We start from the raw sequence: 16,762 nt of genomic DNA, 5'->3' as shown, positions 1-16,762 counted from the left end.
TGTGCACTAGCACTGGCGTTATTATTTTTCTTTTTTTTTTCTGGTAACACTCGTAGTTCAAAAATGTGACTTATATTATGGAGAAATCAATGATATGTCAATTTAGCAAAACCATTCAAAGTTAGTTTTAATTTTAGATATTTGAAAGAACTGGCAGGAAAAAAAATCTTTGCTTGACAATCTTGTACAGTGTGGAAATAGTTTATCGTACCTACTCATTGATATGTGAGTAATAAGCAAACAGTGGGGGCTTCCGCTTCTAGGACTAATAAAAGAAGGATTAAGGAGCAAGAAGACAGGTGCCGTGTCAATCACCGTCGTGGCATGGGAACTCCTACTGATGGGCCGCTTCATCTACCATGGAACATTCCTTGTCCGCCTGATCTACGATTCTATTTGTTCCGCCCCAGGCGCTGTCCGTCTTGGGCACGACACCGTTTAATTCTAAACAAACGAATCAAAGGTAGTTGAACAAAACAGATCAAATTATACATTTTTTTTCTCTTTAAATTTGTGCAATAAAAACAATTGTGTGCAGAATTTTTTCGATTGTTGCAGCTGTCACATTCCCCATTAAAGTCGTAAAATGTTTTTGAAACTCCAAAATTTTGTTCATGTTCCTAAAAGTTTTTTTACGGGAGTCCGCTTAGGAAAGTTTAATAAACCCCCCAAAAAAATTTATTGCAAAAACACTTCACAATATTTTATCTAATAAACGAACCTTGTAAAAATGTTTTACAGTGAAATCCCGTGACAATGAATACCAATTCAATGAAATATCAATTTCAGCTAAGTAAATTTTCTGTCCCAATTTAATTGCCTTCATATTACTTGAACTCCATTACAGCTAAGTTCCCCTACAAATAAAATTTGTGGACATTCGCAGTTCATGATAATGACATTTGAGAAACAGGCCTTTTAATCCCCAAAGCTAACCATTCAGAATTCTACCTAAGATCCACAAAAAAAAAAAAAAAAAAAAAAAAAAAAAGCCATTTTGAATGCACGTGACAGTTTATATATTTCATTTAAAGGTAATAATTATAAAAGGTAATGACAAAATGTTTTTTTTTAAAATTAATCACACATGTTGTTGCCTCAGAATAACAGTAAGATATCGAATCCCAGAAATAACATTAAGACTTCTTACTGTTGCTCTGAGGCAATGATATGTTTGTGGTTTCTTATGAAATAAAATTTTGCCCCAAAAAGTTGCCCTTTCAAATGTTATTCTAATCTGAAGTGTTACATGCAGGATAAAATTAGTTTCCTGTAGAATGACCCTTAAGGAAGTGGAGCACACCCAGGCCCTGATTTCCACAAGGGCAAATGGAGACTATCCGAAGTCCCCCACAGGAAGGGACCAACACTTGGTTTCAGTAAAATGTAACAATTTTGAAGTAAAACACCTTAAAATATCCTTTTATTAATTGCAATGTGAAGTAATGTGGTATTAGGGGGACAATACAAGACTTCAGGGGGGAGAGAGTATGTTCTCTTCTGCCCCCCCCCCTTCTAGGCAAAATTTGGTTCTGAACATAATTGAAATTTTATGCATTTTACCATTTCTTACTCGTACATTCCAATTTTTTAAGCATTTCAAAATCTTATTGAATGTGGGTCAGTAAAACATGTTCCTTGCTCTGAGTAATTTGCAGCATGAGATTCTTCCTCTTTGACATCAATAATTTTGTGCTCACCATTACTTTAACCAAGCATAGTTAAAATCTGCATGAAGACTGTAGGATTGTCATTTTATTTGTGTAGGCTTGTCTTTGAGAATTTCAATCCAGTTGTATGCAAGTTGATTCTGGCTAACAGCAATTGTAAAAATTAGCATTAAATCTGAATAGGATCTATCTTTGATTTGTGAATATTTTTAAAGATAAAATTGATCTGAACACTTAATAAGAATACAGTCGACTCCCGCTACAACGCGATTCGACTTACGCGAAATGGCTCTAAAGCGAGTTTTTCTGAGTAACGAATTTTAGGACTAACGCGAATTCCTCGTCCGCAATACAAATTTTTTTGGAAGGAAGTATTGGTTTAGTTATTGGGTCCTAAATATTGATTTCGTGAATGTATTTTATCCCTATATCGTCACTGATAGCGGAAGTTCCCTTCACCATACTAGTCCACGCATCGCTTTGTTAGTGCATCAAGTAACCACTCAGTCTTTCTTTTTTCTTTCTAAATATTAAAGTTGATGAAATAAAATGGCACCCTAGTGCACTGTTTCATCTAAAGTTTGTAAAGATGGGAAGAAAAAGAAATTTTCTGGCAAAAAAAAGTTTAAGATATTCGATATACTTGAACAACTAAAAAGTACGTCGACGGTAGCACTACAATAAGTATAAGTGATGTACGTACCATGTAGTTTTATTTTATGGTCTTTCCCTGTAATTGATCAGTTATTTTGTGCATTTTAGTTTTTATGTTGAATGAAGCAGCTTTTTTAATTTTTTAAGTACAGTAAAAGTACAGTTCTTACTTATAAGAAACTTTAATGAATAGTTGAGGACAGCTTTAATGCAGTTTGAGGGGTGTTTATGAGTGTCTAAAAGAATTCGGCATGTTTCAAAAAAATTGTATGCATACCCTTTTCTACAAGGCAAAATTTCAACTTACGCGAGGAGTCTTGGAATGCATCCCTCGCATAAGTCGGGACTCGACTGTGTTTGAGGTGACCTTTATACAGAAATCAGGAAACCCAAATTATCAAGATAACTTAAACTATCTTCTGAACAACCCATTTGTGTCAGTTCTACAAACACAGACTTTTCCTCTATTGTTGTAGCCTTTCGTAAAATTTGCTTTTTTGGGATTTGCTAAGGTAGCAAAAAACGCTTAAAACTGTTTGAGTTCAAGAACCAATCGTCTCAAGTGTTTTAACGTAGAAGATGACTAAGTTTCAGCCTCATTCATTCACTTGTATTAGAATTAGGGCAGTTAATTGTTATCGTGAAGCAGGTTGTTCCTTGCAGGTAAAATTATTTAAATAAAAAATGAGTCAGAACAACTTGACAATTATTATTTAAAAGCTCGTTTTGAGACTCCTTTCAGTTTCATTACTCCTGATTGATACGAAAATGATTGTCAACTAAATTTTTTCAACCAAGACAAGAATCAGTTTTGCAAACTGAGAACCTCAGAGTTAAATTCACCCATTTTATCATTTTTAGTAGCATAGCAGTTGGACCTATAATTTTAATATCAAAAAGCCACCGGAACACATGGAATTCTGTTTGCTCCACCTGGCAATGGCCTTGCTGAGTGATCTTTTCTTCCCACTGTTTTAAATCATTGCTTGTACATTTACAGGGATGCTCTAAAGGTGGTGTGAACGGAGCAGTCATCCCATAGGTCAAGACATGGGATTGCACCTTTTAGGACTTCCTATCAGTGTTGGGATCAGCATCAGACTGATTTTGGGGTAAAGGGGTTGGAGTTGAAGGTTCCAAAGTTCCAGGAGTTGGAATCATTTATTTTCCCTCCCAGCCCTGCTTTTTACTACATAACTATTTTTAAAATATCATTTCAAATTTTTAATTTAGCTTTAGAATTCTGGGATGCAATAAATATCATAGAGTAATTACTTGTCTTTTTTTATACAATAGTACTTCTGAATTACGGACAGTCACGGGACCTGAAGTTTTCTGTTATTGGGAGGGGACCGCCATTAGGGAGTATCTTATTCTGAGATTTTCCTCTTTAGGTTAATAGCAATTCATTTAATGTTAAATGATAATGTTATTTGACAATCTAATATTATTGCACTCTATGAAAATAAATACACTAAGAAAATTCCGAAACGTTGCAGATTATTTCCAGGCAACGTTCCGGGATTTCACGAGTTTCCACCAGTGTTTTCTGAAAGTGAAGTATCTTTTGTGCTAATGTTTCCTGAATTGCTTCAAATTGTATGAATGCAAACTTCTCAACTTAGTGTAAAATATTTTTATCTACCAGTGTTGAAATATACTCAGTGTTTTGATTACTAATACTAATGTGATGAACAGCAACTGGCAAGGTTGCTCATATAGGGGGAAGCAAGTGGAGCTCAAGCCCTTAGAAATTGGACCTTCCTTGCTTTTAGTACTTTTTTCTTTGCAAAAATGTAAAAATATTTCTTCTCCAGGCATTAATCAATAATTTATTAAAAATGTCAAACCCTTTAATAACCCTAGTCTGTATGGAAATCTGTTATTATGGAGAAAATATCCTGCTAAACCATGGGGAAAATATCTGAGCCCCCCCCCCCCCTTAAAAAATTGCTTATAGGCGTTGGGCCCAGCTAGGCTGGTCAGGGTTTAAGCTGAGTTTGAAAGATCTTTAGCAAAAAGATAAAATTGAAATCAAAGCTTTAACAAAATGCTAAAATGTTGAAGGTTCACATATCTTTCTAAATGTCTCGATTTGTTTTATCTACTCTACGGTTGAAAACTAAATTCAAAGTTTAGCCATGACATCTTTAAAGAAATAAATATGCAGTAGCTTTATATTAATTTTAAATTTGAAATTAAAAAAATAGGATTGTATTTATATAATATTGAGAAAACAAGAGTTTGACTTTTAAAAGGCCACTCCCACTCAATACATGCAGTACTGATGGGACATAGTGGTCATTGAGACTCTACCTGTTGTTGGAATTAGTTGTAATTTTAACATTCTAGTCAAAAACTTTTAATAAGATTAAACATTGCCATGCTAGTTTCCTCTCTTGGACATGCATCATTTATTTTAGTTTTTTACTTGAGCAAAAAGGCAAAAATGACTTGATTCATTTCCGTATTTTAGTTAGTATTCTCTCATTTTGCAAAAAATGTGACTGTAGCGGAAACTCTGAGGCTGGTCCTAGTCAGTTTATTAGCCCGGAATAAAGATAGATGGCCCTCTTTAAACTATCCACCCCTTTACTCAATACAGCCTCTTCCGGTAAGCTGTTCAAAGTGCCCACACACATTCCTACTAAAGTAATATTTTTCCTAATTTTCAGATAAGCCTGAGATAGTGGTTGGAAGTAGCTCGCTACAAGTAGCAATGCTACTGTAGTAGCTACATTTTTTTTGTAGTTTGTAGTGTAATGCACTACTTTGAAAAAAAAATAGTGTAGTGAATAGTTCCATACAGAAAAATAGTAGTTTGTAGTGATTTCTGGAAACTACTTTAAATAAATTAATAAAAAAAAAACCAAGAATCAAGGTTCAAACAAATTTGACTGGCCCAAATTTTACACAAGTGCATCAGCGGATGCAATGAGAAATAAGACTCGTAAAAATACGAGTTGACCTCAGGCGTATCATTTTGACGCCTTACGTTTTTTCTGTTTGACGCCATTAGATTGTTTGCCATCGTAATTTTCATATTTCACCAATATTTGTATTGAGTAGAGATTGACTTAAAAAGAAAAGTATGGGAATTAGCAATAACCGCCAATTTAGCGACTCCTTTGTTTTTTCTGGCTGCCGAGAATGTCCCGTTTATGAACATTTTAGATTTCAAAGAGATTTTTTTTTCCAACACTATAAAAGCACTTACTTTTGCGAAATTGAAGATATCGGCGATTTCGCGTGGTGAAAATTCCCAGAATTTTATATAACAGAACAAACCGAAAGTTGAAAAACAAAAATATTTTGTGAGGCCTAAATTTTTGCGATTACAACAGGCACACACGAAAATTAGTCTTGCAAAAGCTTTTACTGTATTCACCAAATAAAGAAGCCTCTATAAATGTTATAGAAGAGGATGATATTGAATTGCCCTGGCCAGCTTACAATAAATACGAGCATTACAATGTTGAGTAGAGTGATGGACCTTTTTGGGAAAAAAAGAAAAAACTGATTATTCTTGGTAATATTCCATTTTCAGATGAGCTAATTTATCAATCTAAACCTTTCTTCATTCAATCCTCATACGGTGTGTGTGTATTAGGGTGTTGTAAAAAAATAGGTGTTTTTTTTTCAAGTCGCATCCCCTCTTATATTTTTTATTTTACGTCAAAACAATATTGTAAAAAATTTACATATAATTTGAACAACACAGCAACCAGTGCCGACTTCAGTCTAAAAGTGTGAACCAGCACTTGCAACAATAGGCCAAATAAAAAAAAAACTTCTTTTAGAAACTTGAAATTTCTGTTGATAAAACGTTGCCCCTATTTCCCACATGCACCACAAAAACATTAATTTCAATTAAAAAAATTTAGGTATCCTACACTTAGCCTAAAATTTATTTTCTATAAAAAATTAATTTTTTTTTTTGATACATGTTTTTAAAAGTTTGAGGTAAATTTTAAGAAATTATCAAGCTGAAAAATATAAAGAATAAAGTATGTAATTAGTGTAAATTTTTTCTCTCTCCTGCAATATTTAAATCTCGCACATAGTACTCAAAGATATGGTTTTTTTCAAGGATAATTTAAATTTTTTTAAAAAAAATAGTACATTTTTATTTATTTGAAAATGTTGATCTGAAAATATGTTCGCTACTAATGTTTAAACTTGCTATTTTATACAAATTTATATGTATTTTTTAAAAAAGATAAGTAGAATAGAAATCACAATTTTTTGAAGAAAATTATAATTTTAGGCCAAGTGTATGGTATCTAATTGTATTTTAATTTGAATAAAATTTTTTATGGTACATGTGAAATATTGGAGCTACGTTTTATCAACCAAAATTTAGAGTTTCCAAAAAGTTTTTTTTTTCTTCAATTTGGCCTAGCATACAAGTGTTGGTTAACACTTTCAGACACAAGTTGGTACATGATGCTGTTGTTCAAATTACATGAAACTTTTTTTTTTTTGCTCTTGTTTTGACACAAGAGGAAAAATATAAGAGTATGCGACTTGAAAAGTCTATTTTCATTTTTTGTGGGACTCCCTCTAATGTGTATGTTTTTACTTATTTTTTTGAAATGTAACAAAGTAGTGACTACATTTCAAAAGTAGTTTGTAGTTGATACATTAAAAAAAGTAGTTGTAGTTAACCACATTTGTAATAAAGTAGTAGTTGTAGTTTGCTACAAAAGAAATATAGTTTTTCCAACCACTGGCCTGAGATTTGAATAGCTTAAAACAGTGACCCTTTGTCCTGCTTTCAGTGCAAAAAAATAAGCCTTCAGTGCAAAAGGAGAGTGTCTCCTCTGACTCTCCTTTGCTCCAGGATATACATATTAAACCTATTAAGTCTGGTATCATAATCTAAATCTGAAAGTTCCCTTACTAGTCTTCTTTGAACCCCCTTTAAAATACAGAAATATCTTTCTTCAGATAAGGCGACCAAAACTGAACAGCATACTCTAAATGAGGTCTTACTAAACTCCTATATAAAGGAAAAAAAAAAAACCTTATTATATATGTTCGAAATAGATCAATTGATAAACCAAAGCATTCTGTTGGCTTTGTTACTTAATGCTGCACTGTTGACTAAACTTGAAGTCCATATTTATTCAGACACCCAGCTCAATAACTTTCTCTGTCTGAGAATTGACTGAACCCAAGTAAATAATTTATACTCTTATTTCTGTGACCTAAATGTGACACTTGGCGTTTCCCAACATTTACTACCCAAGCAATTTGAAAATGAATATCTGCATTGCAACTACACCAAAGCAAAAAAGAAAATCAACTATTGCATACACAATCAATTTAACCTAAGATAGAAATAGTTAAACATCTGTAATCAATAATGACAACTTTCCCAAAATTTAAAAAAGAGGTTAAAAAATATATACAAAAAGCTATAGTTTGAGAAAAAGAAACAAAAAACAAACCTGGTCGACGTTCAAAAATAGTTCTCAAATTCGTTGTCACCAAACAAAAAGAAGCAAGAGAAAAAAAAAAAGACGAAAAAATAAAATCTTTCATTCGTTAAATTGCACAATAAACAAAGCAAAAACAGGCTTTGGAGTACTACTATCCAAACACGGCTTGCTGAAAGAAATTTTTGATCATCTTGCCGCAATGCAATGTGCAATGTACTCGAGCAGACCCTTGAAAATCAGCTCAGATAGAATCGCTTATTAAAAAATATTAGTGTCTTATTTCTTTAGACAGTCGAATGCTTAAAATCATTTAAAAAATTTATAACTAAAGATTTTTCAACTGCTACTTTTAAAAATTTCAAATCCAGAAGTAATCTTTTTTGGACGTAACCACTGCCATGAGGAAACAAACAACGTAACCATGTCATTTTGAACATTTTTTCAAAGATTTTAATATTTAAAGAATTGTGTGTTTTTTTGGAACCATGTATTTATACTATGTATTGTGTGCAATATTAGTGCTTTGCTGTAATTGTGCAGCAATCTTTTAGCATCTGCTTTTGGTTCATGAAATTAGTTATATTTCTTTAATGGAACACAATACAAAGCATATTGAGCAAAAATACAAATTTCTTTTCAGGTTAAATGTTATTATTATTATTTTTTTTTGGTTGCACTGATTGGCATGAACAATGCTTAGTAATACCCTAAAACATATTATTCGCAGATAATGTGCAAAAAATAGTTTGTGGCAGATAATCGTAAAGCAGATTTTAGACCGAAAATGTGCGTGTGGAAAGTAAATTCGTAGTGCAAAAAGAAATAATAAAAGATCCTGAAGGGAAATAAAAACAATTGTTTAATATATTTTTTTTCAGTCGTCACTTCTACATGAATTTTCCATGTGGCAGCAGGTGGATATTTTAAGGCCTATTCCATGGTTGAGGGGTTAACATTTCAAAATTTGCCACTGGCGAATTAGGGTCTGTTCTGAAAAAATGGTTGAAGTAGATTACGTTAACAAAAGTTACTTTATTGTAAAATCCGTTTTTGAATGAATTAACGCAGATTTCGGACGTTGGTGGATTTTTAATGTTCTACTGAGCACACATTTTTAGTACTAATAATAGTAATATAACATCTAAATAAACAACTAAAATTTGTTGACACTTCCGTTTAGATACCTAGTCCTGTTAGGAGTTCACTAATCTAATTCTCAATCAGGCCCAGACTGGCTCCTTCTGGGGTGGTCGACTAGGTACCGGAATGAGGCCCCTGGAAGGTAGGGTCCGGAGGCTCTCTCCCCGAAAATGTTTGAAAATTATTTGCTCAAAAACTGCATTTTACTTTTTTTTTTGGACTTGGAAGTAATAAAATTATAGTTTACTTTTTATACATGAATACATATTTTGAGATTTTGCTTTGGCTTTTCCCCTTTGCCTTCGTCAAAACGAAATTTCATATTATTTTCGCAATATCTATTTAAAGATGCGTTTTTTGCTTTATTTTTTTGAGCTTTGTAGAGGGAGGAGAGATGAGAATTGTGATGCATGGACCCTCTATTAGTGGAGTATAAAATAACCCCAATTCTAGGGGTTCCCAGGGGTCTCCCCCGGGAAAAATTTTGAAAAGCAAATATAAAATTGTGTTTAGACCTTTTTTTGGGGGGGGGGGGGGGTTCGTCTCTGAGAAGGGACTAAGTTCAAAAATTCGAAGTTTAGATGATCTTTGATTATAAGGATAGGGGTTCAAACTCTCCAGATGAATTTTCCGAAAATATAGTTGTAAAATCGCAATTACATGTCACGTTTAGTTACGTTAGGGGATGCGGTTCTTTACTCTCCCTAGAAAATTTTAGGTCGGTTCAGCAAAGTCGCCTTTTGGCTGAAAACATGCATCACGGCTGCGAAAGGAAGGAGGAGATAAGGAAAAGAAAAAACAATACTATTTGGGTTGGAATTGCGGAAGTTTTAACTTTTTTTCGCTTAAAATGAATTGGCTTTTTAAAATTTTATGTCCGGAAAAAGGAACTCTTTTCAATTTTTTCTTCCCCTTTAAACATCAGTATTTCTCGGGGCCCCTAAGCCGTTGTCCACTTTTAGTAATCCCGCCCAGGCTATGAAACTATCATGTTAGGCTGGCCGTGGATTTTCATAATGCATTGATTTTTTTTTTTTTTTTTTTTTTTTTGCAGCATACATTTTACCTGCCTTTATTTAAAAGTGTCTTAATACTTCAGATCCCCAGACATTTCTAAATAATGTATTAAAATTGCATTTCTATTTAAATTTTACAGTAAAAAAAACCTTTTTGTTATGCATATTCATTTGTTCATTCTTTATTCCCTCCGCATTTTTTTCTTTTTTTTCTATTCCCACCCTTTTTTTTATATTTTGCATCCTGAAAGTCTAATTTGCAGCCCCTAGCTTACTTGAGGGAGTGAAGCACTGCTGGTGCCAGCAGTGTTCTCATCTGCTCCACGCTGTAGATGCTTAGCAAATTTTTTGGATTAATGTCAATTAGCAAAGTTTGGGCTCGCTTGTTAATCAGGCCCTATATAAAACTTGACACATTCCTCGAGCATTACTGCTAGTTGAGGGATTTTTCTTAATATGTGATCTGCAAGAGGCTGAGGCATAACACACTGACATCTGGTGGTCCCCTACCTACTGGTCCAGATCCTACCGAAAAAACTCTCTTAATGGCTCCCGTGCGATCAACTAGATTTTTCCTTCTCTCCATTGCGAGTGACCTGGTGGGGTAAGGGTACTAGGATACTTTTTGCACCGAGCCAAGGTTTGGTTTTCGCGTACGGAGGTTGGGCCCCCTTCTCTCTACCCATGGCCTGATTACTGAATAGACTAACCAGGCCATGGCCTAGGGCCTCTACTATTTAGGGGGCCCCAAATGGCTAAAACCATTTTTGCAAATGTCAAAAATTGTAATGTTTGGATGCAAGGGGCCCTGTCAATCGAGCCCTGTGTCTATTTACATTGGAAAGAAGTGCAGACTTCTGGTACTGCAGAAAAAATACAATAAGCATTTTCAAACTCGGTTTAATTTATAGAAAAATTCAATGAAATTGAATGAAAATAAAGCTCAAATGTTCGAGCTCCTTCTGACTCCCCCCCCCCCTTTAAGATTATTTATGCTATTCTGATAATCAATACATTCATAATATCCATTCCTTCATATTTCCATGCTTTTGGGGACAAGAGTAAAAAATGTTTCGCAAAAATATCAAATTATTATAAAACATCTTTGCATATTAAAATGTTTTAATATCAAAATTCATTTCCTTTTCAAGTAAAAATTTAAAAAAACTTTAATGTATGGTCGTATATATATTATCTCCAAGAATCTAGGAATATTTATTAACTAAGAGTTACTAAGAAACAAATATTTCCTCGTAGCAAACATGATAGGAAGACAACCGGTGTTAGGCACCAACATGGCCGACAACTCCCCGTGTCGCTGCTTAAAACCTACGATCGAGGGCTTTAGAAATTACTCTTTTGGGGCCTCTTTAAAACCTTGGGACCCCTAACAAGCAGGGGCCTTAGGCCATGGCCAATTCAGTAATCAGGCCCTGATCCTGGTAAAAAGTATAAGGAAACAGATGGAAAGAGTTGCAAGGAAATCAAAGAACTGTAAAATCATTTTTCACCAGAAAAAGAATCGCTTCATTTGGGGGCCCCTTTCCTAGCTTGGGGGCCCTTGGCGATCGCCGACCGGGCCAGTCCAGGCCTGTTCTCAGTCATTTGTCTCATGTGTTAGTTGAAAGTTTCAGTTGCAGTATGAGCATTTGTACTATCAATAGTACAAATTTGCAAGGGTAGAAGTTTTTCCTAAAAATCTTAAAATTCCTAAAATTTCAAATTTTGCCCTAAAATTCCTAAAATTTTCATTATTCATTCCCTACTTATGCAGAAATATAAAATTTCACCTAAAAATGAAACTTTTCTTCATGATATGCCTCTATTTTAGAATAAAATAAACTTTGTAGACCCTTAAAAATTGTCTCTGAAAAAGAAACGGAGAAAAACCTACACTGCTGCTTTTTTTCTTGAGATGGGAAGGAGGGGGGATGCAGTTAACCAAACCACATGCTCAATATAAAGCTGTTTGTTTTATTCTATACTTTGTAGCTCTTGCAATCATTCCTCTTCTGCAAAAAAATATATAAAAATAAAATAATAAAGAAAATAATAACAGCCGAGGGCAAATTTTGCAGAAAAAGAGTTAGGGAAAAGGAATATGACAGATGTTTTTGGTTTTTTCCCTTTAAAAATTAATGAAAATATGAGAACCGGGGGGGGGGGGGATAATCCCTTCTTCTCTCAAATTGCCGTTGAAAAAAAAACTAAATTTGAGTTGGATCCCCCACTTGGTTCAAAAAATTTATTAAGAGCGAAATTTAAGTAATCTGCCCCCTGGTGGGATGTAATATTTATTTTTATAGTGCTTATCTTGTATTTGGTTTGAGAATTAGTTTGTTCTTACAGTGCAAAGAGTCAGTTTGCTATGTGTTTCCGGTTCAGTGAAGTTGGATTATTTCTTGCGCATGTAATTTTTAAATTTAGTCACTAACTTTTTTCTTTTTAAAATGTAAATAGTAATTTGTTTGATTAAAATGCTACGGAAAACGAAATTTGCTTCCTTGTGATTGGAAAAAGCAAGCGGAAATGGATGCAAGATCAGTACGTGGTGCCATGCAGAAGAGGATGAATTTAAAGTATTTTGTTCTGTTTGTACATTATCTTTCCAATATTCGTAATCAAGGATTTTCACAGGTATTATCTGATGCTAATTTACTAGGATATTTTTGATGATTTTGAGTTTGCAAAAAGTATCAAATTATCTGATAAAAAGTTAAGTACATAATAAATTTTGGACTTGCACCTTACTTGAAACAACAACAAGGCAGGTAAAGAAGCAATTGAACATACATTTATATATACTTCTAATTTATTATATCGTCGCCTGAGAGCAACAGTAGGATATCTTACTGTTATTTCTGGGATTGGATGTCTTACTGTTGCTCTGAGGCGAGGAATATGATACTGTGTTGAAGATAAAAGGTTTAATGCATTTTATTGTAGTTTTCAATATTGAAGCATTTGATCATCCACTATGAAAATAAAGCTTATAAATTATATTTAAGTTTAAAAAACTTGGTTTTTGTTGTCTTAAAAATGTGCTAAAATTTTATTAAAATTGTGTCCTAAAATTTTTGAAATCACCACTCCGCCACCTGTTTGTATGTGCTTAGTGTTTTTTCAAAGGGTAGACAGTTTTTATTCTCATGTATTCTTGATAATTTTTCTTTCCCTAAAGTTAAGATTCAATTTTAAAGCATTGAAATATATCATAAATATGCATTTAAATGCTTGATCTTTGTTAACTGTAACCTGCATATTTTAAATAAGTACCTAATGCTTGCCTAGTTTTCTTCTAATAGCAATATTTTTTTTTAGTGTCAGCTGTACAAATTTTTGCTATTGTGATAACTGTTCTATTAGCTGTGGGAATCATTACATGTGTTATTAGCCATTACAAAATGGGAGCAAGATCTTGGAGTGATCAGCGTAGCAGAAAACAAACATCTACTCGACAATATCAACAAGCCTCTACTCAGCAGCAACCATACACCTATTCCTTAACCCCTACCACTGCTTCAGTAAGTTTTGATTATGTTAATCAGTTTCTGTCTTTTCAATTGAGCTGTTAATTTTTGCTTCAGAACCATTAATTACTCCAATGGCTAGTTTCTTGCCTGGTCAACTTCATGAAAAATATTGTCAGACTTTTTGCTGCTGTTAACATACATTTTTACTCAATTCATTTTTAAAGATTTTTTGAGTATCATGTATTAAGAACTATAAGTTTTTAAATATTTTTCTTATTATAAGTGGGGCTTTTTTTCTTTTATTCCTCATTAACCTATTCTTTGCTCAGACCGAAAGCCTTTAACATGCATGCCGCTGATAACAAGCACCGTTGCTTTTTGCTAGATTGCAGTTTTCCCCATTTTGGTATCAGGATTTGGTATTCGAAAATCACTTTGCTTTAATAAGTTTTTAGACATTGGATTAAGTGAATTTGGAGCAGAAAGAAAACAAGGTTTGCCATCATGTATCGAAATAATTATTAAATTTTCATGGTATATAACAAAAATAATAAATAGTAGAGCATAGAGCAAAAAGAACAATCTTTTTTATAGTGCTAATTATTTTGTTTATTAATTTTTCTTTTGCCTTCTGGTTTAGTTCAGTTCTAATTTCTTTTATTCTAAAAAAGCAAAATTGTTAAAATGTAAGATGACCTATCTTTCAATGCGCCTCAGCAAAACAGTCTTCAAATAATTGACTGAAAGATTCAACCTGTAACCCTGGAAGTGAGCAAAAAAATCATACAGACAAAAACACTTTAAATGTGAATGATGATTGTTTAAGTGGGTAGAAAGTATTCTTTGGTGATTTTTGACGACCAATAATATTTGATGAATAATAATTCAGTGACTCTTCAAAATGACCAGTAACACTGCAAGATAACTTAGTTATCTTAATTTCTAGGAGTTTAAATATCGGTCTGAGTGCACTGATATTAGTGGCTGAAACATTTGAAATATTGTAAAGTATTGATAAATGATTACAAAAAATAATTTTGACTCATTTCCCTAAAAGATATTTTGGTGCATAAGAAGTGTCCTTCGCTGAGAAAGTTGAGTAAGGGTTGAGAAAGGAATATAAGAGACACCCTGGAAGGTCACTTCCCTAGGAGTACTTTCCACAAACAATCTGAGCAGGTTCAATTCAAACAGTAGCTAGAAAGGTTTTGTGCCAACCCTTCGACTTTATTTTCTTACAATAAAATAGTTGAAATCAGAAAGAAATTAAAAAAAAAAAAATAATAATTATCGAAGCATTTGATATGCTTCAGAGGAAGAAAAGGGAAACCATGTTGAACATAGTCTGAATTTTTTTTAATTGTCAAATTTTTTCTTCTTTGATAAATATAAGTTACTTTCATACAATTGACTACTAAGGCAATTTGATTATTAATAAGAAACCAAAGGTTTTGTCTCCCTTTCTAAATTCTCATACAAGAAGGTACAGTTAATACATTAGAGTAGTTTTAAGACAGTAAATAAAGTGCAGTATGGTACCTATGTATAATTTCAGAATATCGAAAGCCGGACACAAACATTACACAACATAAAATATCATTTGAGTGTAGAGATGCACAAATCTTATTTCGATCTTCCTCGTTCGAGGCCAACTGTTCGAATGCCAATAAAACTTACTCCAGCGCCCTCTTCAGGCAAACTTACCGAGATTTTCCACAATCCGCGTGTGGTTCGGATTGAAAAAAAAACTCAATATTAATTCGGGGGTGAGCAAAATGGAAATAAAGGCCGAATTTTGAGTGAAAATTCTTCCTTTTTTTGTAAAAGGAAGTAAAAAAGCCATTTTATTCACCATAAAATACTTTAAAGGTGCGCAAAATAAATGATCAATGAGAGAGAAAGACCTAAAATAAACAACACGGCACACACATTATCCTCATATAAATAGTAGCCGATGATAGAGAAACCCGCGTGTTTCAAAAATGAAACTCGCGCCATGGCATGATCATTTGATAATGTGTATTGGTAATGCTTAAAATGTAGGGAAAGGCTTTATTGTGACAAGGCTGAACTCGATCCGGTAACTTAACTGTTATACTGGTGAGACTGTCATTTCAGGGGACTGATGAAACTAAAAAAGCGATCAACTATGAATGCTATCGAATGGAGTTTAGGGTTAATCCACTGGAGTTCGGGTTAAGATTCCAACTGTCAAAACATCACCAAACATGCAATTGCTTTGTTAAAATGTTTAAGAAGAGAAGCAATTTTCACCTGTCATACTTTGACGGGCAGCTTTATAATGTAGTAATAAAAGCTGCTCTTTAATAGTACTGTGCATTAGATACAGTAATAATATTCATGACTTGAAAAATAAAGGTGGTGATGATTTATGCTCCATGATCAGATCCTTATTCTTTTGCATTTTTAAATGTGCTTGCTTCGCCTTTTTTAATAACATTTCTATTTATGCAACAGCCTCTCTTCCTGATCTCTTTAATCCACAGTACAAGAGCAACTTCCATTTTCATAATGCATATTTGCTTTGTTTAGACACTACTTTGCAAGCTTCAATGTTGAAACTAAGTTCTGAACTTTTACGGATATCTTTTTGTTTTGACTTTTAACTGTACGTATGTCATGCTACCATTGACATTTTATAGTTGTTCAAGCAGATCGAGAATCTTAACCTTTTTTTTTTGGCAGAAACTTGCTTTTTCTTCCCATCTTCAAACTTTGGATGAAACAGCGCACTAAAGTGTCATAATATTTCATCAACTTCAATAATTGGAATGAAAACAATTAATGAATGAAAGATGCTGAGTGGTTATTTGATGGACTAACAAGGCAATGCGATGACTAGTTTGGTGTCAGATCTTTCGCTGTGAGCGTTGATAAAGAGATGAAATAACGTTTCACGGAATCAATATTTAGTAGCCAATAACAAAGCTAATACTTCCTTCCCAAAAAATTCAAGTTGTCGACAAGGAACTCACGTCAGCTCTGAAAGTCGTTACTTGTGAAAAATTCATGCTATAACCCTTTCGCGTAAGTCAAATCGCATTGTAGCAGGAGTCGACTGTTTCTTGTTTTTACATTTTTTCAAAACCACATCTCATGCATTATAGTAATGTTTTGCTGTTTGAACGGCAGTCTTTCAGTATCTGCTTTCACTAAACAATGATTCTAATTATTGCATTAGTGAACAAAATGTAGCATTAAGTAAAAATACAAAGTTATTTTGCAGCCAAAATATGATTTATTTATTTTAACAATAGACATTTTGTACAATGCATCAACATCCGCTGATCTTACGTAGATGTCAATGATCTCCAGCCTTTTTCTTTTTCAAATTTCAAAATATG

General features: G+C 33.4%; 1 protein-coding gene across 1 annotated transcript in view; it reads left to right on the top strand.

Moving 5' to 3' along the window:
- Nucleotides 1-16,762, top strand: part of LOC129219388 (protein TMEPAI-like) — a 158,313-nt gene that overhangs the window by 133,109 nt on the left and 8,442 nt on the right. The window contains exon 3 of the mRNA XM_054853775.1: nt 13,246-13,448. Within this exon, the coding sequence (XP_054709750.1) occupies nt 13,246-13,448 (203 nt within the window). The remainder of the gene's footprint in view (nt 1-13,245; nt 13,449-16,762) is intronic.

Source organism: Uloborus diversus, chromosome 3, assembly GCF_026930045.1.
Source record: "Uloborus diversus isolate 005 chromosome 3, Udiv.v.3.1, whole genome shotgun sequence".
Lineage (NCBI taxonomy): Eukaryota > Metazoa > Arthropoda > Arachnida > Araneae > Uloboridae > Uloborus > Uloborus diversus.
Note: the sequence above shows the minus strand (reverse complement) of the source record. Positions and strands in the feature narration are given on the sequence as shown.